This window comes from Rhinoraja longicauda, chromosome 7 (genome assembly GCF_053455715.1).
Source record: "Rhinoraja longicauda isolate Sanriku21f chromosome 7, sRhiLon1.1, whole genome shotgun sequence".
NCBI lineage: Eukaryota > Metazoa > Chordata > Chondrichthyes > Rajiformes > Arhynchobatidae > Rhinoraja > Rhinoraja longicauda.
Genome location: NC_135959.1, coordinates 28,240,936 through 28,266,875, shown reverse-complemented (window position 1 = coordinate 28,266,875; position 25,940 = coordinate 28,240,936). Strand labels below are relative to the sequence as shown.

The 25,940-nt window shown below is 42.7% G+C and overlaps 1 protein-coding gene across 12 annotated transcripts in view; it reads left to right on the top strand.

The window, feature by feature from the left end:
• Positions 1–25,940, top strand: part of mycbp2 (MYC binding protein 2) — a 200,926-nt gene that overhangs the window by 102,625 nt on the left and 72,361 nt on the right. For all 12 annotated transcript variants that reach the window (XM_078402308.1, XM_078402313.1, XM_078402303.1 and 9 more), the window contains 16 exons: positions 504–595; positions 1,464–1,598; positions 2,145–2,228; positions 2,354–2,450; positions 2,944–3,136; positions 3,781–4,055; positions 5,277–5,498; positions 7,333–7,524; positions 8,154–8,360; positions 8,460–8,591; positions 8,765–8,943; positions 10,639–10,781; positions 11,816–11,916; positions 12,020–12,238; positions 17,250–17,472; positions 20,498–20,616. In XM_078402308.1, coding sequence (XP_078258434.1) covers positions 504–595; positions 1,464–1,598; positions 2,145–2,228; positions 2,354–2,450; positions 2,944–3,136; positions 3,781–4,055; positions 5,277–5,498; positions 7,333–7,524; positions 8,154–8,360; positions 8,460–8,591; positions 8,765–8,943; positions 10,639–10,781; positions 11,816–11,916; positions 12,020–12,238; positions 17,250–17,472; positions 20,498–20,616 — 2,613 coding nt within the window. The remainder of the gene's footprint in view (positions 1–503; positions 596–1,463; positions 1,599–2,144; positions 2,229–2,353; positions 2,451–2,943; positions 3,137–3,780; positions 4,056–5,276; positions 5,499–7,332; positions 7,525–8,153; positions 8,361–8,459; positions 8,592–8,764; positions 8,944–10,638; positions 10,782–11,815; positions 11,917–12,019; positions 12,239–17,249; positions 17,473–20,497; positions 20,617–25,940) is intronic.

Genomic DNA, 25,940 nt, shown 5'->3' with positions numbered 1-25,940 from the left:
TCATGGATGGGTGATGTTTTGGGTCAGGATCCTTCTTCAGACTGGTTGAGATGAGAGGGCGGGAGAAAGCTGGGGGGGGGGGGGGCAAGGCAAAGCCGGGCAAGCGATTGGTGGATACAGGTGAGAGGGATATTAGATAGGCAGTTAGTTGGACAATGCACAGAGATAAATAGACAAAAAGGTGTGTGATAAGGATAGAAGAGGTTCCATTTGTGAAGACAGAGGAAGGCATATAGGTGGAAAGGGAGGAGGAAATGGAGAAATAGTTGCATCTAGGTGGGGCACAGGGAAGAGATGGGGGGTGGGGAGGTTGTTTGTAGGCTGTTAGTAGACTAATTACCTAAAATTGGAGAATTCAATGTTCATACCGTTAGGTTGTAAACTGCCCAAGAATATGAGGTGCTGTTTCTCCAGTTTGCATGTGGCCTCACACAAGCATTGGAGGAGGCCCAGGATATAGAATATGTTTTGACATTTTGAAAAATATCTTATTTTTAAACTAGCTGTTTGAGCTGGGTCCTGATGGAGGGGATCATGAAACGGATGGTGACCTGCTGGCAGAAACTGATGTCCTGGCTTATGACTGTGCTGCAAGGTACATATTTAATTTATATTTAAAATGTCCTTTTCATCAAACTGACTGAACTGGTAGCTTTTCTCTGAAAGGTTTGAAAGAGCATTTGTGGACAGATACTGATTCATACATTGATGTCTAAACTGAATTGATAACATTGGGTCATAGGTTCCAAACCATGGAGTCTTGCACATTCATGTTTATTGCACTAACGTCCCCAATGATATGGCATGACAGTGGCACATTGATCCAACTAGTTTCATTGTATCATACAGTCAAAGGGCTGTACAGCATAGATACAGGCCCTTCAGCCCAACTTGTCCATGCCAAACTGGTAGGCACAGCAGGCTAATCCCAATTGGCCCTCAGTCTTCTGAACACTTCCTATGCATATGTCTGCCTAAATGTCATTTGAAAGTTGTAAACTCTGAGTGGAAAAAATGTGCCCCTAGGGTACCTTTTCCATCTCGCCTCTCTCACTGTAAGCTTATGCCATCCAGATTTGGAATTCTCTATCGTGCGAAAAAGACTGTGAGCATTCACATTATCCATGCCCCTCATGATCTTGTACGTCTCAATAAGAGCCTCCTATGCACGAAAGGAAAAATGTCCTAGCCTATCCAACTTCTCCCTGTAACTCAAGTCTGCAAGCTCAGGTAACATCCTGGTGAATCTCTTCTGCACTTTTGTTGCAAAAGTAAAAAAGAATATATGACTTGAAACTTGAATATATGACTGAATTGTAACTGTCTGTCACAGTCCACTGGTCCTTCCCATCTAAATGTTTTTAGCATGAAAGCAATGCCCATCAGCTCTTCTGTTTACTTTGTCTTGGATGAAAGAATTTAGTTCATGCCATGTTCATTTTACATATCTTTGTGTTTTGCAGGGAGAAATATGCAATGATGTTTGATGAGCCTGTACTTTTGCAGGCTGGCTGGTGTTACGTGGCTTGGGCTCGAGTATCAGGACCCAGCAGTGATTGTGGCTCCCATGGACAAGCCTCTATCACCACGGACGATGGGTAGGAAATATTTGTCTCATGTGATCTTATGTTTCAAATGAAACATGTCAATGCAGTTTGTTTATTCTGCATATTTTATGGTACAAGCCAATGGCAGTGCAAATATTTTCATTACATTAATCTTGTTGCTTTACACAGTTTGTGTTGTGAGCCAATTTCCAAATAACAGTACAATTGAGATTATCTGAAAGTAACTATAAATTGCTGGTGACATCTAAAAGCTGAGATAGTGCTTATGGGGAGAGAAGAAAACTTTTTGACCTGAAATGTTAGCTCTGTTTCTGTGTCCACAAGTGATACCTGACCTTGTGAGTATTTCTTGGATTTTTGGTTTTACTTCAGAATTCCAGCATCTACAATACAGTCTGAGCTGGATTCGGCAAAAACAACATATTTTCATGGAAGGGACTTGTACCCTGTTTAGTTCAGACTAAACGGGCCATAATGGTGAATGAGTAAGATTTCAGAAGGTTTCAATATATTGATTGAGAAAATAGCAGATAAGTTGTAAACAATGCTTTAAGAATATATATGTTACTGTTTCAGGGTGGTTTTCCAGTTCAAAAGCTCAAAGAAGTCGAATAATGGGACAGATGTGAATGCAGGTCAAATACCACAGTTATTATACAGGTGAATTTTTGTTTTCAAATTGCAAGTATCCTATTGATTTTGACATTGCACGAATTTTTATTACATTCATAAATATGCTGATTCATTTTCTAGAAATGTGTTACATTTGATTATCTGGGTTGCAGGTTACCATCAAGCGATGGCAATTCTGGAAAAGGAAAGCAACAACCCAGTGAACCAGTGCATATATTGAGAAGATCTTTTGCAAGGACGGTCTCAGTGGTGAGTGAACAAATTAGAATATAAATTATTTTCGCTTGACCAATAATATATTGGAATCAAGATGCACATCCATAAGGGATTCCTTAGTCAACTGCCAAAGAGTTTCAAATTCATATTTCATTATTGATTTGGTACCGGTAGTTCTGAACTGTTTTACTGCAATTGTTGGAATAAACATTTTTTATAACGTCAATTTGAGAAATAAGATTGCCACTATATCTTTAATATTGATTATGCTGTTTTGAATGCAAAATAAAAATGAATGCTGTTCAATTCGCCCTTCAAAAACAATATCTTCTTACAATTTAATTTTCTTTGGTGAATGGAAAAATATTTGTTTCAGTTGCTAGTTTATAATTTGTGATATGAGTATTCTGCTGTAAACAATCTTGATGCATGTTTCATTCTTAAAAATTATAACAATGTCCTACAACGGTGCACAAGTAAAATACATGTATTGTACTTTTATTGAATCTATTAAATTTAAATTTAGGAATGTTTTGATTCATTGCTGAGCATTCTTCAGTGGAGCTGGACAACACTGGTGCTGGGAGTGGAGGAGCTTCAGGGGTTAAAAGGTTTTCAATACACAGCCACTTTACTGGATTTGGAACGTCTAAAATTTGTTGGTACTTGCTGCCTACGACTGCTGCGTGTCTACATCTGCGAAATATATCCTATATCAGGTATGGTCGGAATTTCAGAAAATAATGACCCCATCGTGTATTACTTTAGACTTTAGTGATACACCGTGGAAATAGGCCCTTTGGCCCACCGAGTCTGCGTCAACCAGCGATCACCCCGTACACTAGCACTATCCTATACACCAGGGACAATTTTACTTAATCCAATCCAATCCAATATAAATCTATGGAGTATGGGAGGAAACTGGAGCACCCGGAGGAAACCCACGCAGTCACAGGGAGAACGTACAAACTCCGTATGACAGCACCCATAGTCCGGATTGAACCCGGGTCTCTGGCGCTGTAAGGCAGCAAGTCTACCGCTGCGCCGCAGTGCTGCTGCAGTTCTTAAGTAATTTTTTTAAATGTGATTTTTATTCTATTTTATGCAACACTCAGTACAGTGTCTTTAATTTGATTAACTTTTGATTTAAAGTATTTCTGTCATTCTGTCACTCAGAGATTGTGTTTATGTAACAAATTGATGTGTTTAATTAAATAATGAAAGGCCAATTATCAATATTACAGAGTGCTAACTATTCATAGTAAATGTTTATATATTGATAGGCCAATTCACTGAGATATATCGGGATAATTCTGAATCATTGTAGTGTACTTCGATGTGTTGATTTTATTTTCTGTTACAGCTGGTGCTAAAGCTGTGGTAGAGGAAACCAGCAAACTGGCAGAATGTGTGGGAAAGACTCGGTCTCTTCTGAGAAAGATTTTATCAGAAGGAGTTGACCATTGTATGTTGAAGCTTGACAATGATCCTCATGGCTACCTTTCACAACCCAAGACATTATTAGAAGCAGTTCTTCAAGAATGCCACAACACATTTACAGCTTGCTTTCATTCTTTTTATCCCACCCCTGGATTGCAGTGGGCTTGTCTTTGTGACCTGCTTAATTGCCTAGATCAGGTAAGTCGGAGAGAGGACCCAACTATTTTACTTATCTTTTAATAATTAGAGTTTTTCAAGTTTTGTTCTGTCTCTGAATATGGTAAAATATCAGGTTTATCTTTGATTTTTTTTAATGTCAAAAGCTTAATTTAAGTTTCACGCAACAGTGTTGAACTATAGTGCTCTTTATATCTGTGTATATCTGCTAAATTAACATCACAACTAGAATTTTTTTGAAGTGATTTACTGCTCATGCAAGTTGTAGTATAATTCAGTGAACGAACCTGTAGTAAGGGATTCTTGTATTCTGTGTTTTTGACATGTGGACTGAAACTCTTCGTGATCCAATGAAAACTGCTGTAGTCATTCTTCGTATCTAGTATTGAATCTTCAATGTGATAAAGTTGTCAATTGGGAGCGATCGATAAATACTGGCCATTCTAGTTTTGCCCATGGTGTCCAGAAACAGCCTCTTCAGCCGAACATGTCCATGCCGACCCTAATGCCTATCTACTCAATCCCAACTTTTGTCCTGCATCTCTTTACCATTTTCTTCTCCAAGTACCCGACCAAATGACTTTTAAATGTAGTTATTGTATCGGCCTCTACCATTTCCTTTGGCAACTCGTTCCCTATAACCACAACCTTCTAGGTGCAAAATTCAGCTCTCGGATCTCCTAGAAAATTGTTCAATTAAATTTTAAAGAAATGTTGCTGCATCAATGTCAACCGTGCCAACTGCTGCTTCTGGTCTTATCTGTGGAATCTCCTTCCTGCCCCTCTCATATCTTCTCTACTCTCACCTTTAAGATGTCCTTTAAAACCGACCTGTTATTAAAATTTTACCACCTCTTTTGGCACCCCAATTCTTGTGTGATTATGGATTTAATATATTGTCAACCCGAAACAGCATAAATCTCTCAATCATTCGCATTTACTAATGTTAGCAAAATCCAAATGATCAAGGAATTTATGCTGTCCCTGGTTGGGCTTTGCTTTAATAATCTGCACTAATACATTTGAAATATTCAGGTTTAGTGTTAATTTTCCTGTTTGTTGTTTAGACAAAATGAGGGAGAAAACTCCTGGGCTCATTTTTGAAAGTTAAACCAGTGTGTGCTTATGTGGGACAAATTTTTGAACATTAGTAGTTACGTTTTACTGTTAAACTGTAAGCAATGGATCTTTTTTTTAACAAAGCTTGTGTGTGATCAATAACTTGTGCATTTCTTTCGGTAGGATATACAGGAAGCAAACTTCAAGACATCAAGCAGCCGGTTGCTTGCAGCAGTCATGTCTGCACTTTGCCACTCTTCTGTCAAATTGACCACAATCCTTCCCATAGCTTATGATGGAGAAGTGCTGCTTCGATCCCTGGTGAAACAGTCCAGCACAGAAAATGAAGCTAGCATGATTCACAGATTTGGTCTATTAGTGTCACATATGGAGAAACTCAGCCAGGTAAGAGCAGCAAATATTGTCATATATTTCAGTTTGGTTGACGATATGCAACATGTTGAGTTTAGCAGGACTCTTTAATGCATAATCAATCTCAACCAATAAGATCCAGCAATGAAGATTAGCATTTAAGAATAAGGGGTGGGTCATTTAGGACCCTACAGGAAGGGTCTCGACCTGAAACATCAGCCATTTCTTCCCTCCAGAGATGCTGCCTGTCCTGGTAAGTTACTCCAGCATTTTGTGTCAACCGGGTGATGTTACAGGGAGGGTTTGATCAGACAACCCGCTCTGCTGGATGCTGAATTCTGCAACTGTCTAATCGCTGCACGAACAGCAGCTTCAAGTTTACAGTGGTCATCCATTGACATTCCGGACTGTAGCCACCGCCCGCACAAAGCAGCAATTCATTCACTCAAATGTTTGTTTTTCTTTTGCATCGCCAACAATCCGGAAAACCAAGAATAACCAAGAAGTGCGACATATTCCTGCTTGAGGAGCAGCTCTGGTACCGGTTACAATGCAAAAGAAAATCATAATGATCTCGCTCACTCACTGAACCATAAAGCAATAATACCTACAAAATCATCATAATCCTGTACAAATTAACCATAAATACACCTAATTAATATTTTTTAAAGCAATATTTTCTTACCTCTATGAAGCAAAACTGGAAAATATGGATGAAATGCAGGTCTGTATACATGCAGCAGATCAGCTGGCAAGAATGTTCAGCCCCTGCGACCTATGACCGGCGCATGCTCAGTCGAGATACCGAACTCGCTTATTATAATGCTTGATTTATGGCCTTATGGTCATGTTAAATCAGAACACTAAAAGTCATATAAACCACAATCGATTTTGAGATGGGAATCAAATTTACGGAAATTCCCTAAGATTTTCAGAAGAAATGTGCAAGTTGAGTTTTTTTTAAGTACGTCTGCAGTTTAGGCTTAAAATATTGGAAGGAAAAGAAGTGATACTGAGGCTTTGAAAGTTTTTTGTTAAAAAAGAGCATCATTAAATAATAATCATAATCATAATAGTACTTTATTAGACAAATATGTTTTGCAACATATGAAGAATTTGATTTGCCATACGGTCATACCAATAAAAACCAACAAGACACCCAAATAAATTTTTAACATTAATATCCACCACAGCGACCCCCCCACATTCCTCACTGCGATGGAAGGCAAAAAAAGTTCAATCTTTTCCCCTTCTTTGTTGGGGGACCTCGAGCCTTCCGTTGTTGGGGCAATCTTGGCTCCCTTAGCCGGTGGTCGAACCCTCCGCACCGGGGCGATCAAGCTCCCACATCGGGGGGGATTTCAGCTCCCCTATGCCGGGCGATCAGATCCCGGGTCGGGGCTGGTCGAACCTCCTGCGACTTTGGAGCTTCCCGACATCAGTCTCTACCCGAGACTGCGAGCCCCTCGATGTTGAAATCCGTAGGCTGTGTTTGGAGCGTCGATCCCAAGCAAGGGATCACAGGCTCCGATGGTAAGTCCATGGCCCCGCGGTGGGGCTCAAGTCAGTCTCGAGCAAGGCCACCAGCTCCATGATGTTAGGCCACAGAGCGACTGGAGATACGATCCAGAAAACAATCGCATCTCCGGCAAGGTAAGAGATTGAAAAAAGTTTCCTCCTCCCCCCTCCCCCACCCCCCACATTAAAAAAAAACAGAACATTAACACATACTTTTAAAACACACTAAAAATAACAAAAAAGTTGAAAAGACAAACAGACTATTGGCGAGGCTGCCATCGCTGACAGCGCTACCCTGTGTACAAGTTAAATTGAACCGAAACCATTCTTGAATACAATTTTTTCCTAGATTGAAGAAAATATTACAAGTATGACAAGTTTTCGAGAAGTGCTGGAAAAAATGTTGGTCATTGTCGTCCTTCCAGTTCGCAAAAGTCTTAGAAGAGAAGTAGAGCTATTTTCTCCTCTTCTGGTGTCTAACACTTGTGGTCTTCTTGCCAGTATAGTGAGTGAACTCACCGCATCGGCACTGGGATCAGAGGTAAGAATTCTACATCTGAGGTGGACTGTCATTCTTTTTTACTATTTGCTCTATTTTAGATTAAATAGTGTACAAAAAGATTTCTATATGGCCTGTGAATAATGTACTAAATGAAAGGCATTGTGATAGTTTTCAACATTGTTATATTTGTAACAAATTATTTGTACTTGGTTTACAGACAGATATCAGATACTGCATTCATTGAATGTAACATGTAATGGTTGTATAGAAAAATATATATATTTTGCATTATTTTTCAGTAAAGCAATAGTTTTGAATTATTTGAACTGATAACACTTTTTACTTGTAAGCCAAATGCACAACTGTCAGAAAGCGAGAAGAAAATTCTCTGACACTCAAGTGTCAATTCCTCAACTTTCTTTCTCAATTTAATTTAATTTCTATCCAAAATATATAAAATTATTGTGAATTCTTTCTATGGTATCATTGTTTGGTGCTTGCATTTATTCACCAGTTCTTGTAATATTAAGCATGAGCACTAAAGACTAAATATCAAATGTGCAGCTTCTGTTGAAAAACATTATTTTTGTGTTTTGCTTCTGTGATTTCTCCTGTGATAATGTTTGGTTGGAAACCAGCTTCTATTAATAGTTAGATTTGTTTCACAGGTTGATGGATTGAGTTCCCTTCACTCTGTCAAAGCCACACCAAACCGATTTATTAAAACTAGCCAAGGGCGAAGTTGGAATACTGGTAATGGGTCACCGGACGCAATCTGTTTCTCTGTTGACAAACCTGGTGTAGTTGTGGTCGGGTACCATGTTTATGGAGGAGGCGGCATTCATGAATATGAACTAGAAGTTTTAGTCGATGATGTAAGTTTACTGCTTTTGACTTCAAATAGAAAATTATGTTTTTTTAAATTTAATATACGGTGGAATTCCATGAACCCTTTGTTATTCTTTCTTTGACAGAGTGAGCACACTGGTGATTCAGCACATTCTCATAGGTGGACTTCCTTAGAACTAGTAAAAGGGACCTACAGCACTGATGATTCATCTAGTGACACGGCAGAGATTAGATTGGATAAAGCTGTGCCTTTAAAGGTATGTAACCATATGTTTGAGCAGATATGACTTACTTGAAGCATTCGGAGAACATTTTGTGTATCTGCAAGTTTTGTTGCAAATTTATTCTCCATGAGAATGCAGTTTTAAACTTCTAAATAAATATGTATTGTGTACATAAATAAACCTGCAAAACATTTTTTTATTTCTAGGAAAATGTGAAATATGCTGTACGTCTAAGGAACTATGGAAGTCGGACTGCAAATGGAGATGGAGGGATGACCACTGTTCAATGCCCAGATGGTGTAACGTTCACTTTTAGTACATGCAGCCTCAGTAGTAATGGAACTAACCAAACTCGCGGTCAAATTCCTCAGATACTTTATTACAGGTTTGAGCAAATATCTTCATTCTTTTCAAATTTAGATTTACCAGCCAGTTGACAAAATCATTCAGATTTGTGGTTATGAACCAAATTTACCAAGACATTCTTCTGATAATAAATACCCACCAACATTGCTTATATAACATTTTGTGGTGCTTTAGTCCAGTTGTATTTTAACCTTTTATTGATGTTTTGATTCATCTATCACAGAATTGTCAACGCATAGAATGAGGCTAATAGGCTCATTGAGTCCATACCACGTCCATGTACAAGAGAAAATCCAGCTAGTTTCACTTCCCTGTCCTCACACTACAGCTCTGCAATTTTTTTTGACATGGCTTTGAAAGCCATATTTGAATCTGCTGCCCTGGAGAAAAATAAGATACTGCTAACTCCCATGTTATATAGCCACTTGAATAGAAGAAATTTGCAATCAATTCACAAATTGTTTCCCAAAAACTCGAGTTGCAGAATAAAATACACTCTCATTGATTTTATGTAGAAAGAAAAATAAATAAAAACAAACTTAAACTTTTTCAACTAGTGTTCCTTAACTTGTACAGTTATTACTGCTTTGCATTGAGGAAAATCCTGGTGCAGACATTTTTAGGAATACAAATTCCTCACTCCCCCCATAACACAGGGGTTGCCTGTGCTCGTCATTTCTGTTTCTTTTGACAATTCATTTGGCTAACTGAACCATCTATTCTGTATTTTTAAAGTAAATGGAATTGGCAAAGTGATTAAATCATCCAAAATTCAAACAGGAGATGTTGTTGCCTGTTCTTTATAACTGTTTGTATCTGTAGATATGTGGGATTTTATTGATTTAGATATACACTAAGGTACATCGTAAATGGATGAAAATGGAAACTTAATCTATAACCTGAAGTTACCATTGAATTTTTTTAATTGCCCTTGCTGCCTAAGCCATTGGGTATTTCAGGGATTGTCTATTTATTTATATTAATAATTGCAGTTTTTGGGTCAGAGGGCCATGTAGGAAATCTGAGGGTTTTGCACAGTGGGAACTTAAGACAGGTCAAAGTGAAAGATGTCTGAGTTGACAAAGCAAGGGTTTGTCAACTCCCCTACTCAAAGTGAAATGCAGGTGGCAGTGAATGCATCATCATCCTGTATTAAGTGGAATGTTAGAGGTGGATTGAGAAAAGCTGCAAAAGAAAACATGGGTAAGGCCACGGTAAACTTTGCAGGTGGGAATTGTAACGTTAATGTTGATAAAATATTTAACCTTGATAAAATATTGTGGTTGACCTACTGGAAACCAATTGGAAAAACCACAGCAATAGTGGAAAACCACTTGCAGTATGACCATTTGCAGTATGAATGGTTGATTAGTTAAAAAAAAAGAATGAGATTCTGGCAGGGTTTTTTGTCGCCCAATGTTCATGGATTTCTTTTTCCTGACTGCTTATACTCTGTCAATCTCATTTGATCTGGGGTGGGGAAAAACTAGAGATATAAAATTCAGACTGGTTGTTGGGTTTAATGCAATGAATACAGTGCCTGTTTTTTTTTCTTCTTTCTGTGTATGCGTTGTAGTAAACTTTTTTCCATGGTTTGGTGCCCAGTTAGCTTTTGTTTTGAATAGAATACTTATCCAAACAATGTTTTAATGCATAATAGATCATATGTAAAGATGTATTTCATACCATTAATATATGTTCTTTTAACTTACAGGAGTGAGTTTGATGGAGATCTGCAATCACAACTGCTTAGCAAAGCAAATGAGGAAGATAAAAACTGCAGCAGAGCCCTCTCCGTTGTGTCTGCAGTTGTTTATGCAGCTAAGGATTTGTTGCATAGAGCTCTGGCTGTTGATGGTAAAAATTGTCTTTTCTTAAATTGGCAATTTCAAGCAGGGTAAAATTGAAATGTTATATGCAGATCATATTCAACAGCAAGCAAGTAATTTACAATATAGTTACTATGTTTGTGCTGTTGAAGGAACTGACCTCCTCCACAGGCACACTCCCACCTGCACCCTCCGCTCTGCTGCTGCCAACCTCCTGTCCCCCCCCATCCGGACCAAACTCAGATCCTGGGGGGACAGGGCTTTCTCCATCGCTGCTCCCACCCTCTGGAACTCACTACCCCAAACCGTCAGAGACGACTCCTCACTCACCACATTCAAAACATCACTGAAGTCTCACCTGTTCAGCACTGCCTTCAACCACTGACCGTCACCTCACCTTCTGTCTCCTTTTTCTGTTCGTTTACTTATTTATCTATTTATTTTCTTCTCTATGTTCTAGTAATCCCTGTAAAGCGTCTTTGAGTGTTTGAAAAGCGCTATATAAATGTAATGCATTATTATTATTATTATTATTAGTGCAGTTGGGAAGAGAAACTCAAATCGAACAGGTTAGAATGATTTGGTTATGCTGGCATTAATGGAGCTGGACTGATGTTTATTGAAATTTATTGAACTGTAAATCCATGCATATTTTCTTGAGAAAACTAAGGTCAAAATATAAGGAACAAATTGCCTATCTTAGCTTCTGCAGATGAGCAAAAATTAAGCAAGATTTAAATTTGTTTGGCGTAAAAGCTCATTGAAGCTTCTCTTCCACTTATCTCTTAAATCTCAGTTTACTTTTGATTCTGGAATTAAGAGTTATGAAGGCTCAGTTTAACTTGAGCCACTTTTGAATTCAACGGTAAAACATCTATGATGCAGTAGCTAAAAGGCTGTACCTTTTTATTAGACGTAACAAATTGATGCAGACTGCTGAGAAGCAAGAACCTACAGCTTTATGTAACAATTATCATTCTATGTAATATATCTTTACGTCAATACACTGATGTTTTGCTCGCAACTATAAGAATTGTTAAAGTAGTTTGTACTTTTATTCAGCTGAAGATATTCCAGAATTACTCAGCTCGTCCAGCCTATTATCAATGCTGCTTCCACTTATTTTGGCTTACATTGCACCAGTTGCTGCCAGTGTACCAAAAGTAAGTTTTGTTTCATCACTTTTATTGCTGGTTTGATTAATGTGATTATCCATTGAATTATTTTGTTTGACCGACAAACTATCATGTTTCTTTCTCCGATTAGGCTGCAGTTGAAGTCTTTGGTCTTGTACATGAGCTTTTGCCTCCAGTTGCAACATTAAATCAGAAATATGCTCCACCTGCCTTCAATCCAAATCAGTCAACAGACAGCGCAACAGGCAACCAGCCTGACCAAGGTCTATCAACTTGTACTACTTCTAATCATTATGCTGCAGTGGAGAGTGACCATCCTTACAAACCTGCAAGTGTCAGTCAATTAAAGGTATATATATACTAAGTTAAATCAGATTTTTAACATATGGTAACTACAAAATTTGCACCCTTCACATTTGGGATAATAATTAATTAAAACTACTTATAGTGAAGATCCCTCTTTAAGAAATGCTCAGTTTCTAAAATGAGAATTATAAGTACTGAGCTGACTGGTGAATATTGCATTTTAAATGGTATTGACTGCTGCTGGCTCAAGAGTGTAGAGCCAGGGATCACAATGTCATGGTAAGCGGTCGTACATTTAATGCTGAGACATTTCATTACTGAGATTAGTGAATCTTTTAAAATGATTACTGCAAATAATCTTAATTGCTCAGTCATTGAGCATATTCTGAGCTAAAAAATAGATTTATTGATGCGAAGGAAAATGGGAATTTCAAGGAAAAGTGGAGCTGAGATAAAGGATTAACCAAGATCTTATGGTAAACAGGATGAAAGCATAGGATGACCTCATCTTAAGTTTTTACTGTTAATATATTAATCAAGCAATTGTATTTGAGAAGATGTAGGGTAGATACATCAAGCAGCAAATTCACAAAGTTCGAGGAAAAAACTGGGAGAAAATAACAGAGCCACACTCCAAAAACGTACAGGTATGTAGGTTAATTGGCTGGGTAAATGTAAAAATTGTCCCTAGTGGGTGTAGGATAGTGTTAATGTACGGGGATCACTGGGCGGCACGGACTTGGAGGGCCGAAAAGGCCTGTTTCCGGCTGTATGTATATGATATGATATGATATGAATAGAATCTTGCCTGAGATCATCAGGTTAGTTGCATTGTGTTCAAGGTACTACAAATAATACTTTAAGAGAAGTGGACTTGGTATGTTACACTGTGGCAGGCTGAGCCATTTTAGGTATCGAACCGTCATTTGTCGGGCTCAAACTCTCGCGTGAACAGAGTGATCGGGGCCGACCTATCATGTGAGCAGGGGGGCGTGCCATCGATTGTGAGCTGAGAACGAAGGAATTGCAGTTGAGAAGGGAATGCTGGAGTGCACTCGAGTGGCAGCACGATAGTAGTTAAACATTAACCCGATGCATCTATGAGCAACCGAGCTGTATCTGTTAATCATGAAACGGACTGTTACTTGACCCGTGGACCTCTACAGTGGTGACCCCAACGATCCAAAACGGCCTATTTTGGATTTTATCATGTCTGCAGCCGACAACCCAGACCAGCAGAATGCAGTTTCAATCAAACTGCCCACTTTCTGGACATCACAGCCCCACGTGTGGTTTGAACAGGCTGAAGCGCAGTTCCGTATCCGCCAGATCACCGCCGATGCCACCAAATGTTAAGACGTTCGAGTCGATCACCGTGTACCAGGCCGAATTGACTGTGCCACATCTCGGCTCGGTTACCTTCTCTGACAACGAGTATGCCAGGATCTTGGCCTATTTCCAGGACATCGTATCCCCCAGTTCACAACGGCCAGCCCCAAGCACAGGGTGAAGCACCATATCCCCACCACAGGACCGCCACTCCACGCTCGCGCATGCAGGCTGCCCCCCAAGCTCCAACTGGCCAAAGACGAGTTCCGAAAGATGGAGGAAATGGGCATAGTGTGCCGCACAGACAGCCCGTGGGCATCCCCGCTTCACGTGGTCCCCAAAGCATCTAGGGGCCCGTCTCAACGACGTCATAACGGCCAACCGGTACACTGCTCCTCCTCTTCAGATCGTTCACCTTGTTGTTGAGAAGTGGCTTGCGTGCCCCATGATTCTGAGAGCGATGCCGTCGGAAGCACCAGCTTCTGGTAGGGCCACCCATGGCAGTAAGGTTGAGGATGAGGGTTCAGACTAAGAACGATCCATCGTACAAGATCTAAACGGCGGACCAGGCGGACAAAGTTATCTTGAACTCAACGGCTGTGAAGGCGGATGAAGGCTGTAACAAATCTATCAGCTCCAAACATCTTGGTTCCCTTGCCATTGGAATTAGTTGATTGATTTGTGAATGACCGTGTGCTTCTTGGAGTGCAACATCAAGTACACGTTAAACAAACATACACACAGGCGTCTTCGTTCTGACAGCGGAACGTTGACCATCATCCTCGACCTCGAGGGATAGCTACGACGACGACCCTGTTCCTCACATCCAGGACTTCAGGGCCAATCTGGACGGCGGCAAGGTTTTTTCCAATATCGACCTGGTACGTGGCAACCATCAGTTTCCAGTCTACCCGGATGACGGCTCTCAGTCTACCCCAAGACGGCTCTCATTACCCCGTTCAGGCTCTTTGAGTTCCTATGGATGCCTTTCGGCCTCAAGAACGATGCCCAGGTTTTCCAACGGCTTATGGACACGGTAGGCCGCGGGCTCGACTTTGTGTTCATCTACCTCGACGACATCCTCGTCGCCAGTCGCTCTCGCCAGGAACACCATGCACGCCTCCGGCTGCTCTACCAGCAGCTCAACTAGCATGGCCTGGCAATCAACCTTGCCAAGTGTCAGTTTTGCCTCCCTCCCATCAGCTTCCTCGGCCATCTCATCAACCAGCATGGTGCGGTCTTGCTCCCGACCAAGGTCGAGGCCATTCACAAGTTTCCCAAGCCCTCGACGGTGAAGGGACTCCAACAATTTGTTGGCATGTTCAATTTCTATCACCGTTTCGTACCAGCGGTCGCCCGGATCATGCAACTACTGTTCAAGACCCTGGCCAACAAGCCGAAAGAGCTTGTTTGGGACGACGCAGGCACGACGAGGAGTTGGCTGCGCCTAACGGCTGCGGCTCTCTGGCAGTCTGTTGTCTTTTTTTCTTTTTTTTTGTTTGTGTCGGTGTTGGGATGGTTTTTGTTTCTGTTTTTGGCTGTGTATGTGTGGTGGGGGGGTGAGGGGGGTGGGGCGGGGGGAAACCTTTCTTTTATTAGGTCTCTTCCCCGGGGCGCAGCTCGCCCGCGGGGCCTTCCATCGCCCGGCGCGGCTCGGCTGCGGGACTTAACATCGCCGGCGCGGCTCGGCCGCGGGACGTTTCAGTGCCCGGTGCGGCTCGGCCGCTGGACTTAACATCGCCAGCGCGGCTCGGCCGCGGGACGTTTCAGTGCCCGGCGCGGCTTGGCCGCTGGACTTAACATCGCCAGCGTGGCTCGGCCGCGGGACGTTTCAGTGCCCGGTGCGGCTCGGCCGCGGGACGTTTCAGTGCCCGATGCGGCTCGGCCGCGGGACGTTTCAGTGCCCGGCGCGGCTCGGCCGTGGGACGTTTCAGTGCCCGGTGCAGCTTGGCCGCTGGACTTAACATCGCCAGCGCGGCTCGGCCGCGGGACGTTCCAGTGCCCGGTGCGGCTCGGCCGCTGGACTTAACATCGCCCGGTGCGGCCACGGGACGTTTCGGTGCCCGGGGCTCGCTCGGCCGCGGGGCCTTCCATCCCCTTGCGGGGGCTGTGCGTGTCGTTTGCCTCGGTTGGGGTCGAGCTGCCTGTCTGTGGGTGCGGGGGGAAGAGAGGGGAAGTTTTGTTGCCTCCATCACAGTGAGGGGGTGTTTGGAGTCACTGTGATGGATGTTTGTGTTGGGGTCGGGTGTCCTGTGTTCTTTTCTTTTTTACTGTGTTTTGTGGCTGCTGAAATTTCGTTCGGTGTTTGTGCCGAGTGACAATAAAGTGTTGTTATGTTATGTTATATGTTAACAAAGCCAAAGAGGCACTGGCAAAAGAGGCGATGCTGGTACATCCGCGGGCCAACATGCCGACAGCTCTCACGGTTGACGCATCTGGCACAGCCGTGGGCGGAGTGCTGGAACAGCTGATCAATGGCAGCTGGCAGCCCCTCGCCTTTTTCAGTCGTCACCTGAGATTCCCCCGAGCAGAAATACAGCGCTTTCGACCGAGAGCTCCTTGCGCTCTACCTGGCCATCCGGCATTTCCACTACTTCCTTGAGGGCAGGGATTTCTCAGCTTTCACTGACCACAAGCCACTCACATTTGCTTTTGCCAAAGTGTCTGATCCTTGGTCATCTGGACAGCAGTGTCACTTGGTCTACATCTCAGAGTACACGACTTGCGTCCAGCACATCGCAGGCAAGAGCAACCAGGTTGCAGATGCGTTGTCCCGCACTGCCATTAATGCTATCCACGTTTTGGCCCCAGGTGTCGACTACACGGCTATGGCGGCTGCCCAGCGAGAGGATGAGGATATGCTCGCCTACCGCACCCCCATCTCAGGCCTGTTGCTGGAGGATGTGCATTTTGGGCCCTCTGACACCACGCTCTTTTGCGACATGTCCACCTGACAGCCAAGATGCATCAGCCCCGAAGCCTGGCACCACCGGATTTTCGACATAGTTCACGGTTTGGCTCACCCTTCCATCCAGGCAACAACGCCACATTTGGACATGGACCAACCAGTGCAGATGGCACAACCCCACCGCAGAGGGCGTCCACTGTCACGACCGCATCCGCCCTCGACTATGTGAGCTGCGACCCCGACCACAGGCCGCCTCACATGCGATCAGGCCGCCTCACTCGTCAGCCTAACCGCCTCCATTACTCCGGTTCTTGGGGGGGGGGGGGGGGGGGGGGGGTCATGTGGCAAACCGAGCCATTTTAGGTATCGAACCATAATTTGTCGGGCTCGAACTCTCGTGTGAACCGAGCGTGATCGGGGCCGACCTATCAGCAAGAAGGGGGGCAGGCCGTCGGGTGTGAGCTGAGAACAAAGGAATTGCGGTTGGGAGAGGAATGCTGGAGTGCATGCGAGCTGCAGCACGGTAGTAGTTAAAAATTTACCCGATGCATGCATGAGCAACCAAGTTGTATCTGTTAATCATTAAACGGAGTGTTTACTCGACGTGTGGACCTCGACATTACAAACGTTGTTCTTGTTTTCCGCTCATTGTCATTCTTCTAACCTGTAAAAAATTGTCCTGAAAATAGTTAATTTTACATTGTGAATTAATAATACTGTTCAGACCTGTTTTAATGTATTGAAATTCTGATCCAAGTAAGGACCCTTTAAATAGCTGCTGCTTTGGAGATCAAAATAGTGTCTTTGTTCTTTTTAGGTAACTTTCCCAGATTGTGTGAGATGGATGACTGTTGAGTTTGACCCATTGTGTGGTACTGCACAGCCAGAGGATGTCCTCCGTTTGCTGATTCCAAATAAAGCTTTCCAAAGTTCAGGATTTGGGTCTAAGAATTCAAGTCATGAAGTTCTTAATTCATGGATAGAATTAAAGAAGTTTTCGGGTTCCATTGGATGGCCGACCACAATCCTTGTTTTACCAGGTATAAGGAAGAAAACAAGTGCTGCATATGCTTTATTAAAATATGGAAACCTAATTAAAATATATCATTTCTATGTTGGATCTGCTGTAGAGGGTGATAATTCTGTATGTGGTGGGTAATTTCTTCACTTGCAGGTTAAAGCTTCAGGAGGCTTTTCATCAAAAAGAAAATAATATCCTGTGGAATTCAGTTTTTGCAAATTAACTGATTCTCAGGCCTACTGCATAAGGTGAGACTACTTTTGGCTAGACCGGAGTGTTACTTAATATTACTTGAGTGATATCTGTTACCAACAATAGAAATTTCAGTTTTTAGGTCCAGAATGACGTCAATAGTTTCATAATAGTTAAATACCTCTGGACTTATTCTGCATCATACAGATTAATGTTCAGCAAAAGAGGACGAGATCTTGTATTGGGAAACGAGCTTGGTCAGGTGACTTGTGTTTCAGTGAAAGAGCATTTTGGGAATGCTTATCACAACTCCATAAGGTTAAAGATAGTTATGAATAAGGATATGTCTGGACCTTGGTGAAAAGCACTAAACTGTGGGCAAAGCAGATTACTGCATTACAACAGGGAGAGTAAATTGGGAGAAGCTGTAACTGAATAAGTCTACATCAAATGTGGGAGTCGTTTAAAAAACAGATAATCAGAGTTCAGGATCAGAATGTTCCAGGAAAGAGGTTTGATAACGATGGTAAGGTAAGAGAACCTTGGATGATCAGAGAGGTTGTAAAAATTTGGTCAAAAAGAAAAAGGAAAATGTATAAGGTTTAGAAAGATGAAATCAGACATGGCTATTGAGGAAATAACTTAAATAGGCAATTAGAAGGGGCAAAATGGGTCATGAAATGTCATTGGCAGGTCTGATTAAAGAAAATCCAGATAACATCCTTGTGAATATTTTCTGCACCCTTTCCAGCTTAATATCTTTCCTATTGCTGAGTGACTGCAAATGTGCATAGTACTCCAAGTGTGCTCTCATCAACAATTTGTACAGGTGCGTGATGGTGTTCCAGCTCCTAGCAATGGTGAATTGACTGATGAAGAAACGTGTGGCAAATGCCACTTTGACCATACCGTCTACCCGTGTCACCAGGTTCAGGCAACTGTGTACCTGGTGTCTTTGGGGTTTCTGTTCTACAACGTTCTCCAAGGCCTTTCAATTTATCGTGCAAGTTCTGTCCTTATTGAACTTATCAAATATAACACCTCACACCGAACAAGTTAAATCCAACTGCCATTTCTTGGCTCATTTATCCAGTTCATCTAGATCCTGGTGTAATCCGAGATAGCCTTCACTGTCCACTACACCATTAGAGGGTGTGAGTGAGTGAGCCCTGGACCCAAAGCCTCTCCTGTATTGTAGCACCCTCAACCCCCCCCCACTCAATCCCCCCCACTGACCCACTCCATCCCCTTACCCACCCCCACTTGCCCTCCCCCATTTGCCCCTCTCCTACCCCCACTCCTCCCAGCCCTGCCTCCACCCCCTCCTCTCCCCACTCCCACTCTCCCCCCCCACTCTCTCCTTCCCCCCACTCCCCGCCTACCCCCACCCTCCCCTCCACCCACTTGAACCCTCCTCCTGCGGGCCCGGCAATGCCGCTTAAAGCTCCTCCTGCGTGGGGGGAGAGGAAAGGGGAGAGGAAGGCACTGAGCATGGCACTCCCGCCAGTCGGGCGGGCGCCCCCCTCTGATCGGGATAGGCGACTACACCTCCCGGCGGTCAGCGCTACCCGATCTGAGGAATGTCGGGCGCGAGGCATGCCGGGACGGGCTGCGGTGCACGGGGAGGGGGGAAGCGCATTAGTTAAAGATCCGGGTGGGGAGAGCGCATTAGTTATAGGTCCGGGAGGGGGGAGCGCATTAGTTAAAGGTCCGGGGGGGAGCGCATTAGTTAAAGGTCAGGGGGGGGGGAGCACATTAGTTAAAGGTCCGGGGGGGGGGTGCGAGCTCATCTCTTGAAGACTTGCGGGTTGCATTGTGACGTCACACGCTGAATGCCGGCGGGGGGGGGGGGGCGAGGAGGAGCGAGAGCTCATCTCTCACAGTCGCACGGGTCCCATTGTGACGTCACACGCTGAAGACCTTCAAGAAATGGGTTAGAAATTGTGGCGCTGTGGTGTAGCGTTTTGGCTTTGCGAACCAAAAAAGTTATGGTGGACACATACACACAAACAGACACAGAGTTTCAGTAATATATATATATATAGATGATAAATAACAGTGAACCCAGTACCAATCTCTATGGTTCACCACTGGCCGCAACCTCCAATTGATGAATTGCCCTCCACAACCACCATCTAACTCTTTCCACCATCCAAGTTTGCATCCAATTGGCTAGCTCACCCTGGAATCCATGTGATCAAACCTTCCAAACTAACCTACTATGGGGACCTTGTCAAAGGCATTGATAAAGTCCATGCAGATGGTAACTCTCGCCCTGCCCTTGCTAATCTCTTTGGCACCCCTTCAAAAATCTGAGTCTTACCTTTGAACATTGGGAAGAGTGGAAGAAAAATGCCATAGAAAGGAAACGGGAAAGAAAATTTGAGAGTTGGCAGTACAAAGAAATTATGAATAGAGAAATATAAAAGGAGAACGCAAACCGATTAAGTACTTCATGTGGATGTTATAATTCCTAATGTGATGCACCGGCATTTAGTAAAGTGTAATAAGATCAGACTCGATCTTATGCCTTGAGTATTTTAAATCTGCAATCATGATCATCATTATTCTAAACTCCTCATATCCTCTTCATGGATCCCTCAGTTAATTTTGAACATTCTAAGAAATGTGTGTACGAAGCTCATATTTTAATTTGTGCTATAAGTCTTTATGCACATTTCCCTCTGCAGCTTTGTGAAATTGAAAATACTTTGGAAAAATTGAGCAGTGAAAACAAATGAAGTCGAAACTGCAAATTATGGAAAGTGTAATGTTCGCATGCCGTGTGATGCATGTAGCTACTGCTGGAATTTTGGCTTTTGAGATTAAAATTTAAATTTGATCTTTTTTAGGAAATGATGCCATCTTTTCTTTGGAGACTGCATCAGACTACGTGAAGGATGAAAAGGCCTGTTTTTATGGTTTCAAGTGTGTTGTTGTGGGTTACGAATTCAGTCCTGGACTTGATGAGGTAATTTTATTTTTGTAGTGTATTCAATTCAGTACTGCAAGAAAAAAGCATTAAAGTTTGGCTTTGTGGAAGTCGATTAAAGTATCTCCAGTTGTTTTGAAATGAATGCTAAATACTCGATTTAAATGGGAACATTCTTAAACAAAAATGAATTTATCTATTTGCTATTTTTGTTTAAAGTTGATTAGTCTTCCATATAAGTCCTAGTCTAATGAACTAGTGGGGGGTTTTGCAGTGGCTCTGATATTCTCTGAGAACAGTGAAAACTGTAGACATGGACAAGCACAAAACCAAATAAAATAAAAACGTGAAATATCAATAATTTAGATCTTGAAATTATGCCCATTTGCAAATGGAAAACTAGAGACAGCAGATTTATACATGATGCACTCTGCATCATTTTAATTCTTTATTTTTCATTCAGCTTCTATTATATCAAATTCTATCATGCAGAGTTAAGTTTGATGGGTTTCTTGAACTTTGAGTATCAGCATGTCAGAATGTAGGTCAAGCCCTCTGGATCTAAAAGGGTTGGTAATTTGCCACGCCTCTATGCCTCTCATCATCTGATATACTTCTATCAAGCTCCCCTCAACGTCAAATTCCAGAGAAACTATCCAAGTTTGTCCAATTTTCCTTTGTTGCAAATATTCTCCAATCCAGCAGCATTCTGCTAAAACCCTTTCTCAACGCACCACATCCTTCCTACAATGAATGACCAGAACTACACATAACAGTCTAAATGCAATGTAACCAAAATCCTATAAAGCTGCAGCTTGACTTCCTGAATCTTATACTCGATGCTCCAACCAATGAAGCCAAGCATAACATACACCTTTACCATTCTATGTATATGTATTGCTATTTTCACGGAATTATCAACTTGGACGCCAAGATCTTTTCATACATAAATGCCATTAAGAATCTTGCCTTTCACTGTATACTTTCCCTCTTGAATTCTAGCCCGTTTTGAATCCAACAACCAAGTCACTATGGATCCCATGCATCTTAGAGTAGTAAAGAAGGTATCCTCTCATTTCACCCATGCCATTGGAATGTCCGTTTTCAGGAGCAGTTTCTTCCCAATAACCATCTGGCTATTGAACACTGCGAACCCCAACGTGAACAACAAGCTGGCCGTATTGCACTTGGGACTTCTTCTGATTTGGGATACAAGACAATAAAATACTCTTGACTCCTGATATGTTATGCTTACGTTCTAGAGTGTTAAAGAAGGTGTATAGTATGCTTACTTTCATTGATCGGGGCATTGAGTATAAGAATCAGCAAGTGATGATGCAGCTTTATAGGACTTTGGTTAAGTCACATTTAGACTAACGTGTGCTGTTCTGGTTGGCCCCGTACAGGAGGTATGTGGAGGCGTTGGAAACGGTGCAGAGGAAGTTTACCAGAATTATGCCTGGACTAGGGGTATTAGCTGCAGAGAGAGGTTGAACAAACTTGACCTCTGTTTTCTCTGGAACACTAGAGGTTGTGGGGAGTCTTGATAGAAGCATATAAAATTATAAGAAGCATAGATAGGGTAGACAATCAGAACCTTTTTCCCAGGATTAAAATATCAAATTATAAAGGTGACAGGGGAAAAATTTAAGGTAAGGTTTTGTTACACAGAGGGTGGTGATGGAATGCAATGCTGGAGCTAGTGGTTGAGGCAGATATGATAGTGGTATTACAGAGACATTTGAATAGGCATATGGTTATGGTGGGATATGAATTATGTGCAGGCAGATGAGGATTGGTCTTGTGATTTCCACAATTAGTAAGCAACTGAGGGAAAAAGTGGTCATTACTGAAGCAAATTAAACTGAGCCATGTATTATTATGGGAGTTGAATGCATGGCCTGAAGGAGCTTCCTCGCAGCTGCAGGATTGCTTCGAAAGGACCAACTGGGATATTTTTGAGGATCATGACTTGGAGGAGTACACATCAACTGTGCTTTGCTACATCAAAAACTGTGTTGACAATGTCACCGTCGACAAACGCATCCGGTTGTATCCCAATCAAAAACCCTGGATGACAAAGGATGTCAGGTCTCTCCTCAAGGACCGTAACACCGCCTTCAGGTCTAGTGATAGAGCTCTATACAGTGCTGCTAGAACCAACCTGAAGAGAGGCATCAAGGATGCCAAAGCGTCCTACAAGAGGAAGATTGAGGACCACTTTTCCAACAATGACCCACGGCGGGTATGGCAAGGCATCCAGCACATCACCAACTACAAGACCAGCAACCGCACGACTGCCGACGGCGACGCCTCGCTGGCAGAGGAACTTGACTGTTTCTTTGCTCGTTTCGAGGTGAAAGCTACAGTGGCAGACATAACACCCTCTCCAGCACCTGACAGCAACACCTTCACTGTGCAGGAGTATGATGTTAAGCGCGTGCTCAGAGCAGTGAATCCCAGGAAAGCTGCAGGCCCCGATGGTGTGACGGGCAGAGTGCTGAGGGAATGTGCAGACCAATTATCTGAGGTCTTCACAAAAATCTTCAACCTGTCCCTTTTAAAATCCACCATCCCTCCCTGCCTGAAGTCCGCCACAATCATCCCACTGCCGAAAAAGTCTGTCATCAGCGGTCTTAACGACTACCGTCCGGTAGCACTCACACCGGTCATCACAAAGTGCTTCGAGAGACTGGTCCTGCAGCACATCAAAGCCAGCCTCCCACCCACCTTCGACCCACACCAGTTTGCCTACAGAGCAAATAGGTCTACAGGGGACGCCATCGACACTGCTCTTCACACTGCACTGACCCACCTTGAACACCAGGGGAGCTATGTGAGGATGCTCTTCCTCGACTTCAGCTCTGCCTTTAACACGGTCATCCCGAGCAGACTGGTCACCAAACTTTCCGACCTTGGATTTTCCCAAACCATCTGCCAATGGATCAAGGACTTCCTGACCAACCGCCCCCAGACCGTCAAAATAGGCCCTCACCTCTCCTCCACCATTACACTGAGCACCGACTCACCACAGGGCTGTGTGTTGAGCCCCATCCTTTACTCCCTCTACACTCACGACTGCGCCCCCACCCATCCCACCAACACCATCATCAAGTTCGCGGATGACACGACTGTGGTTGGACTCATCTCAGAAGGAGATAAGACAGCCTATAGGGATGAAATCCAAAGGCTGGCAGCATGGTGTTCAGTGAACAATCTGGTCCTGAACTCCTCCAAAACAAAGGAACTTATAATTGACTTTAGAAAAACCAGTGGAGATTACGACCCACTCTACATCAATGGGGTCTGTGTGGAAAGGGTACCAGCTTTCAGGTTCCTGGGTACGCACATCGCAGAGGATCTTACCTGGTCTACCAACACCATCACCACAGTAAAGAAGGCACAGCAGAGACTCCACTTCCTGAGGATCCTCAGGAAAACCAACCTGCAGGAGAAGCTCATGTTGTCCTTCTATCGCTGCTCCATCGAGAGTGTGCTGGCATACTGTATAACCACATGGTATGCCAGCTGCTCAGAAAAGGACAGGAAGGCCCTTCAGAGGGTCATCACGACGGCCAGAAGATCATCGGCTGCTCACTGCCCTCCCTGGAGCACCTGTTCAGACTACGCTGCCTCAGTAGAGCAGGCAAAATAATAAAAGATCCATCCCACCCCGGCCACCGTCTGTTTGTTCATCTGCCCTCTGGTCGACGTTTCAGGTCGATCAAATCCCGAACAAACAGACTTAAGAACAGTTTTTACCCCAGGGCCATACGAGAACTGAACACTACCTTTGCACTAGGCAACACCGTTAAAAAATCTTGTACTTAATATAATTGTATTTAATTGTATTTATGTATTTATTTGTTTTTGCATTTATTGCATATATGTTTGTACGCACCGTCAGGATTGGCTATTTTTTAATTTCGTTGTACTCGTTGCAATGACAATAAATGAATATTATTATTATAATTCTGAGAGTTGTTGCAAATGAATGGATGCTGACCTGGTCTATGCTGGATTTCAAAAGAATTGCTATGTCCTTTTATGATCGATTGAGAGGTGGGAGGCAAAGGTGGTGACATTTAACAAAAAAGAGTGGAAAATGCTCCTCCCTAATATGTCTAATTGGCAAGTTTCACCATCTTTTACTTGATACCTGATCCTTGCTTCAGTCTAAACACAGCATAGAAATTGACCCTGAAGAATGGTCCGTTCCGTGAAATTCTCGACAGATGCTGAATTCAGCATTTGCTACAAATGTGTTGTGGGGTTTCTTTATGTGAATTACCTGGGTTTTTATCACCTTGCATTTTGTTCTCGTATTTCCTCTGAACATTTGGATAGCATTGAAATAACTTGGGTCTCAGGTATTCTGCAGCAAAACAATTATTTGACTTTAAGATTCGGTTGGCCGAAGGGATTGTAAATACTGGAATCTAGCAAGAAAAGAAAGCAGCTGGAAGACCTCTGCAGGTCAGGCAGCACCTATGGAGGGAAATAGACAATTGCCATTTTGGCTGAGTTACTCCAGCATTTCGTGTCTATCTTCAGTTTAAACTAGCATCTGCAGTTCCTTCCAACACAATTGCCATTTAGGGTTGAGACTCCTCATCCAGTCGAGATTAAAAGTCTCGATTCAAAGCAGTCGACTGTCAACTGTCCATTTCCCTCCACAGATGCACCATAGATGTTCCTCCAGCAGCTCTTTTTCTTTTGCTTTAGGGTTCTGTAATTCACAGCACAATACCATGTTAGATCTGCAGATTTTTTTTAATCAAATTGAAGATTTGAGTTAGCTTCTGAAGTTGCTGCTTATTAGACACTCTTGGTCGGATCACTTGGTCCCAGCAGTTGTCATGAACTTGTAGACAAAAATAGGTCATGTGGAATTTTGACATTTGAAGAATCACAGTGAAATTTCGTCATGCACACTTTCAATGGACCTTTTTCTGTTCAACATGTCCTTGAGCTTGGTGTACCAATTTGATGTATTAATAAGACCCTTCAACCCATGCTTTGTTCTCGATCTAGGTTTGCAAAGTGTTTGCTTTCTTGCATAAAGTAGCAAGGAATCCAGCAGAACAGTTCTGTTAAAAAAAAAAAATTTAAATCAGGCATTCATTCACCAACTATCATGCATTATGAATGATCAAAATATAACAAATTGAACCTGACGCACAGTAATTGTAAAGCTTGCAAATCATGGTCCTGGATACACCTACAATATTTTCTAAATATATTTTAAGGGCAGAATCTATTGAAAATGCTATTTTCGCATACAAGACATTAATTGAAACCATTTTTGTTTTTTAACAAGAAAATTATTGCCATCTTCAAAGGGCAGGGGAATTCTCATTGCA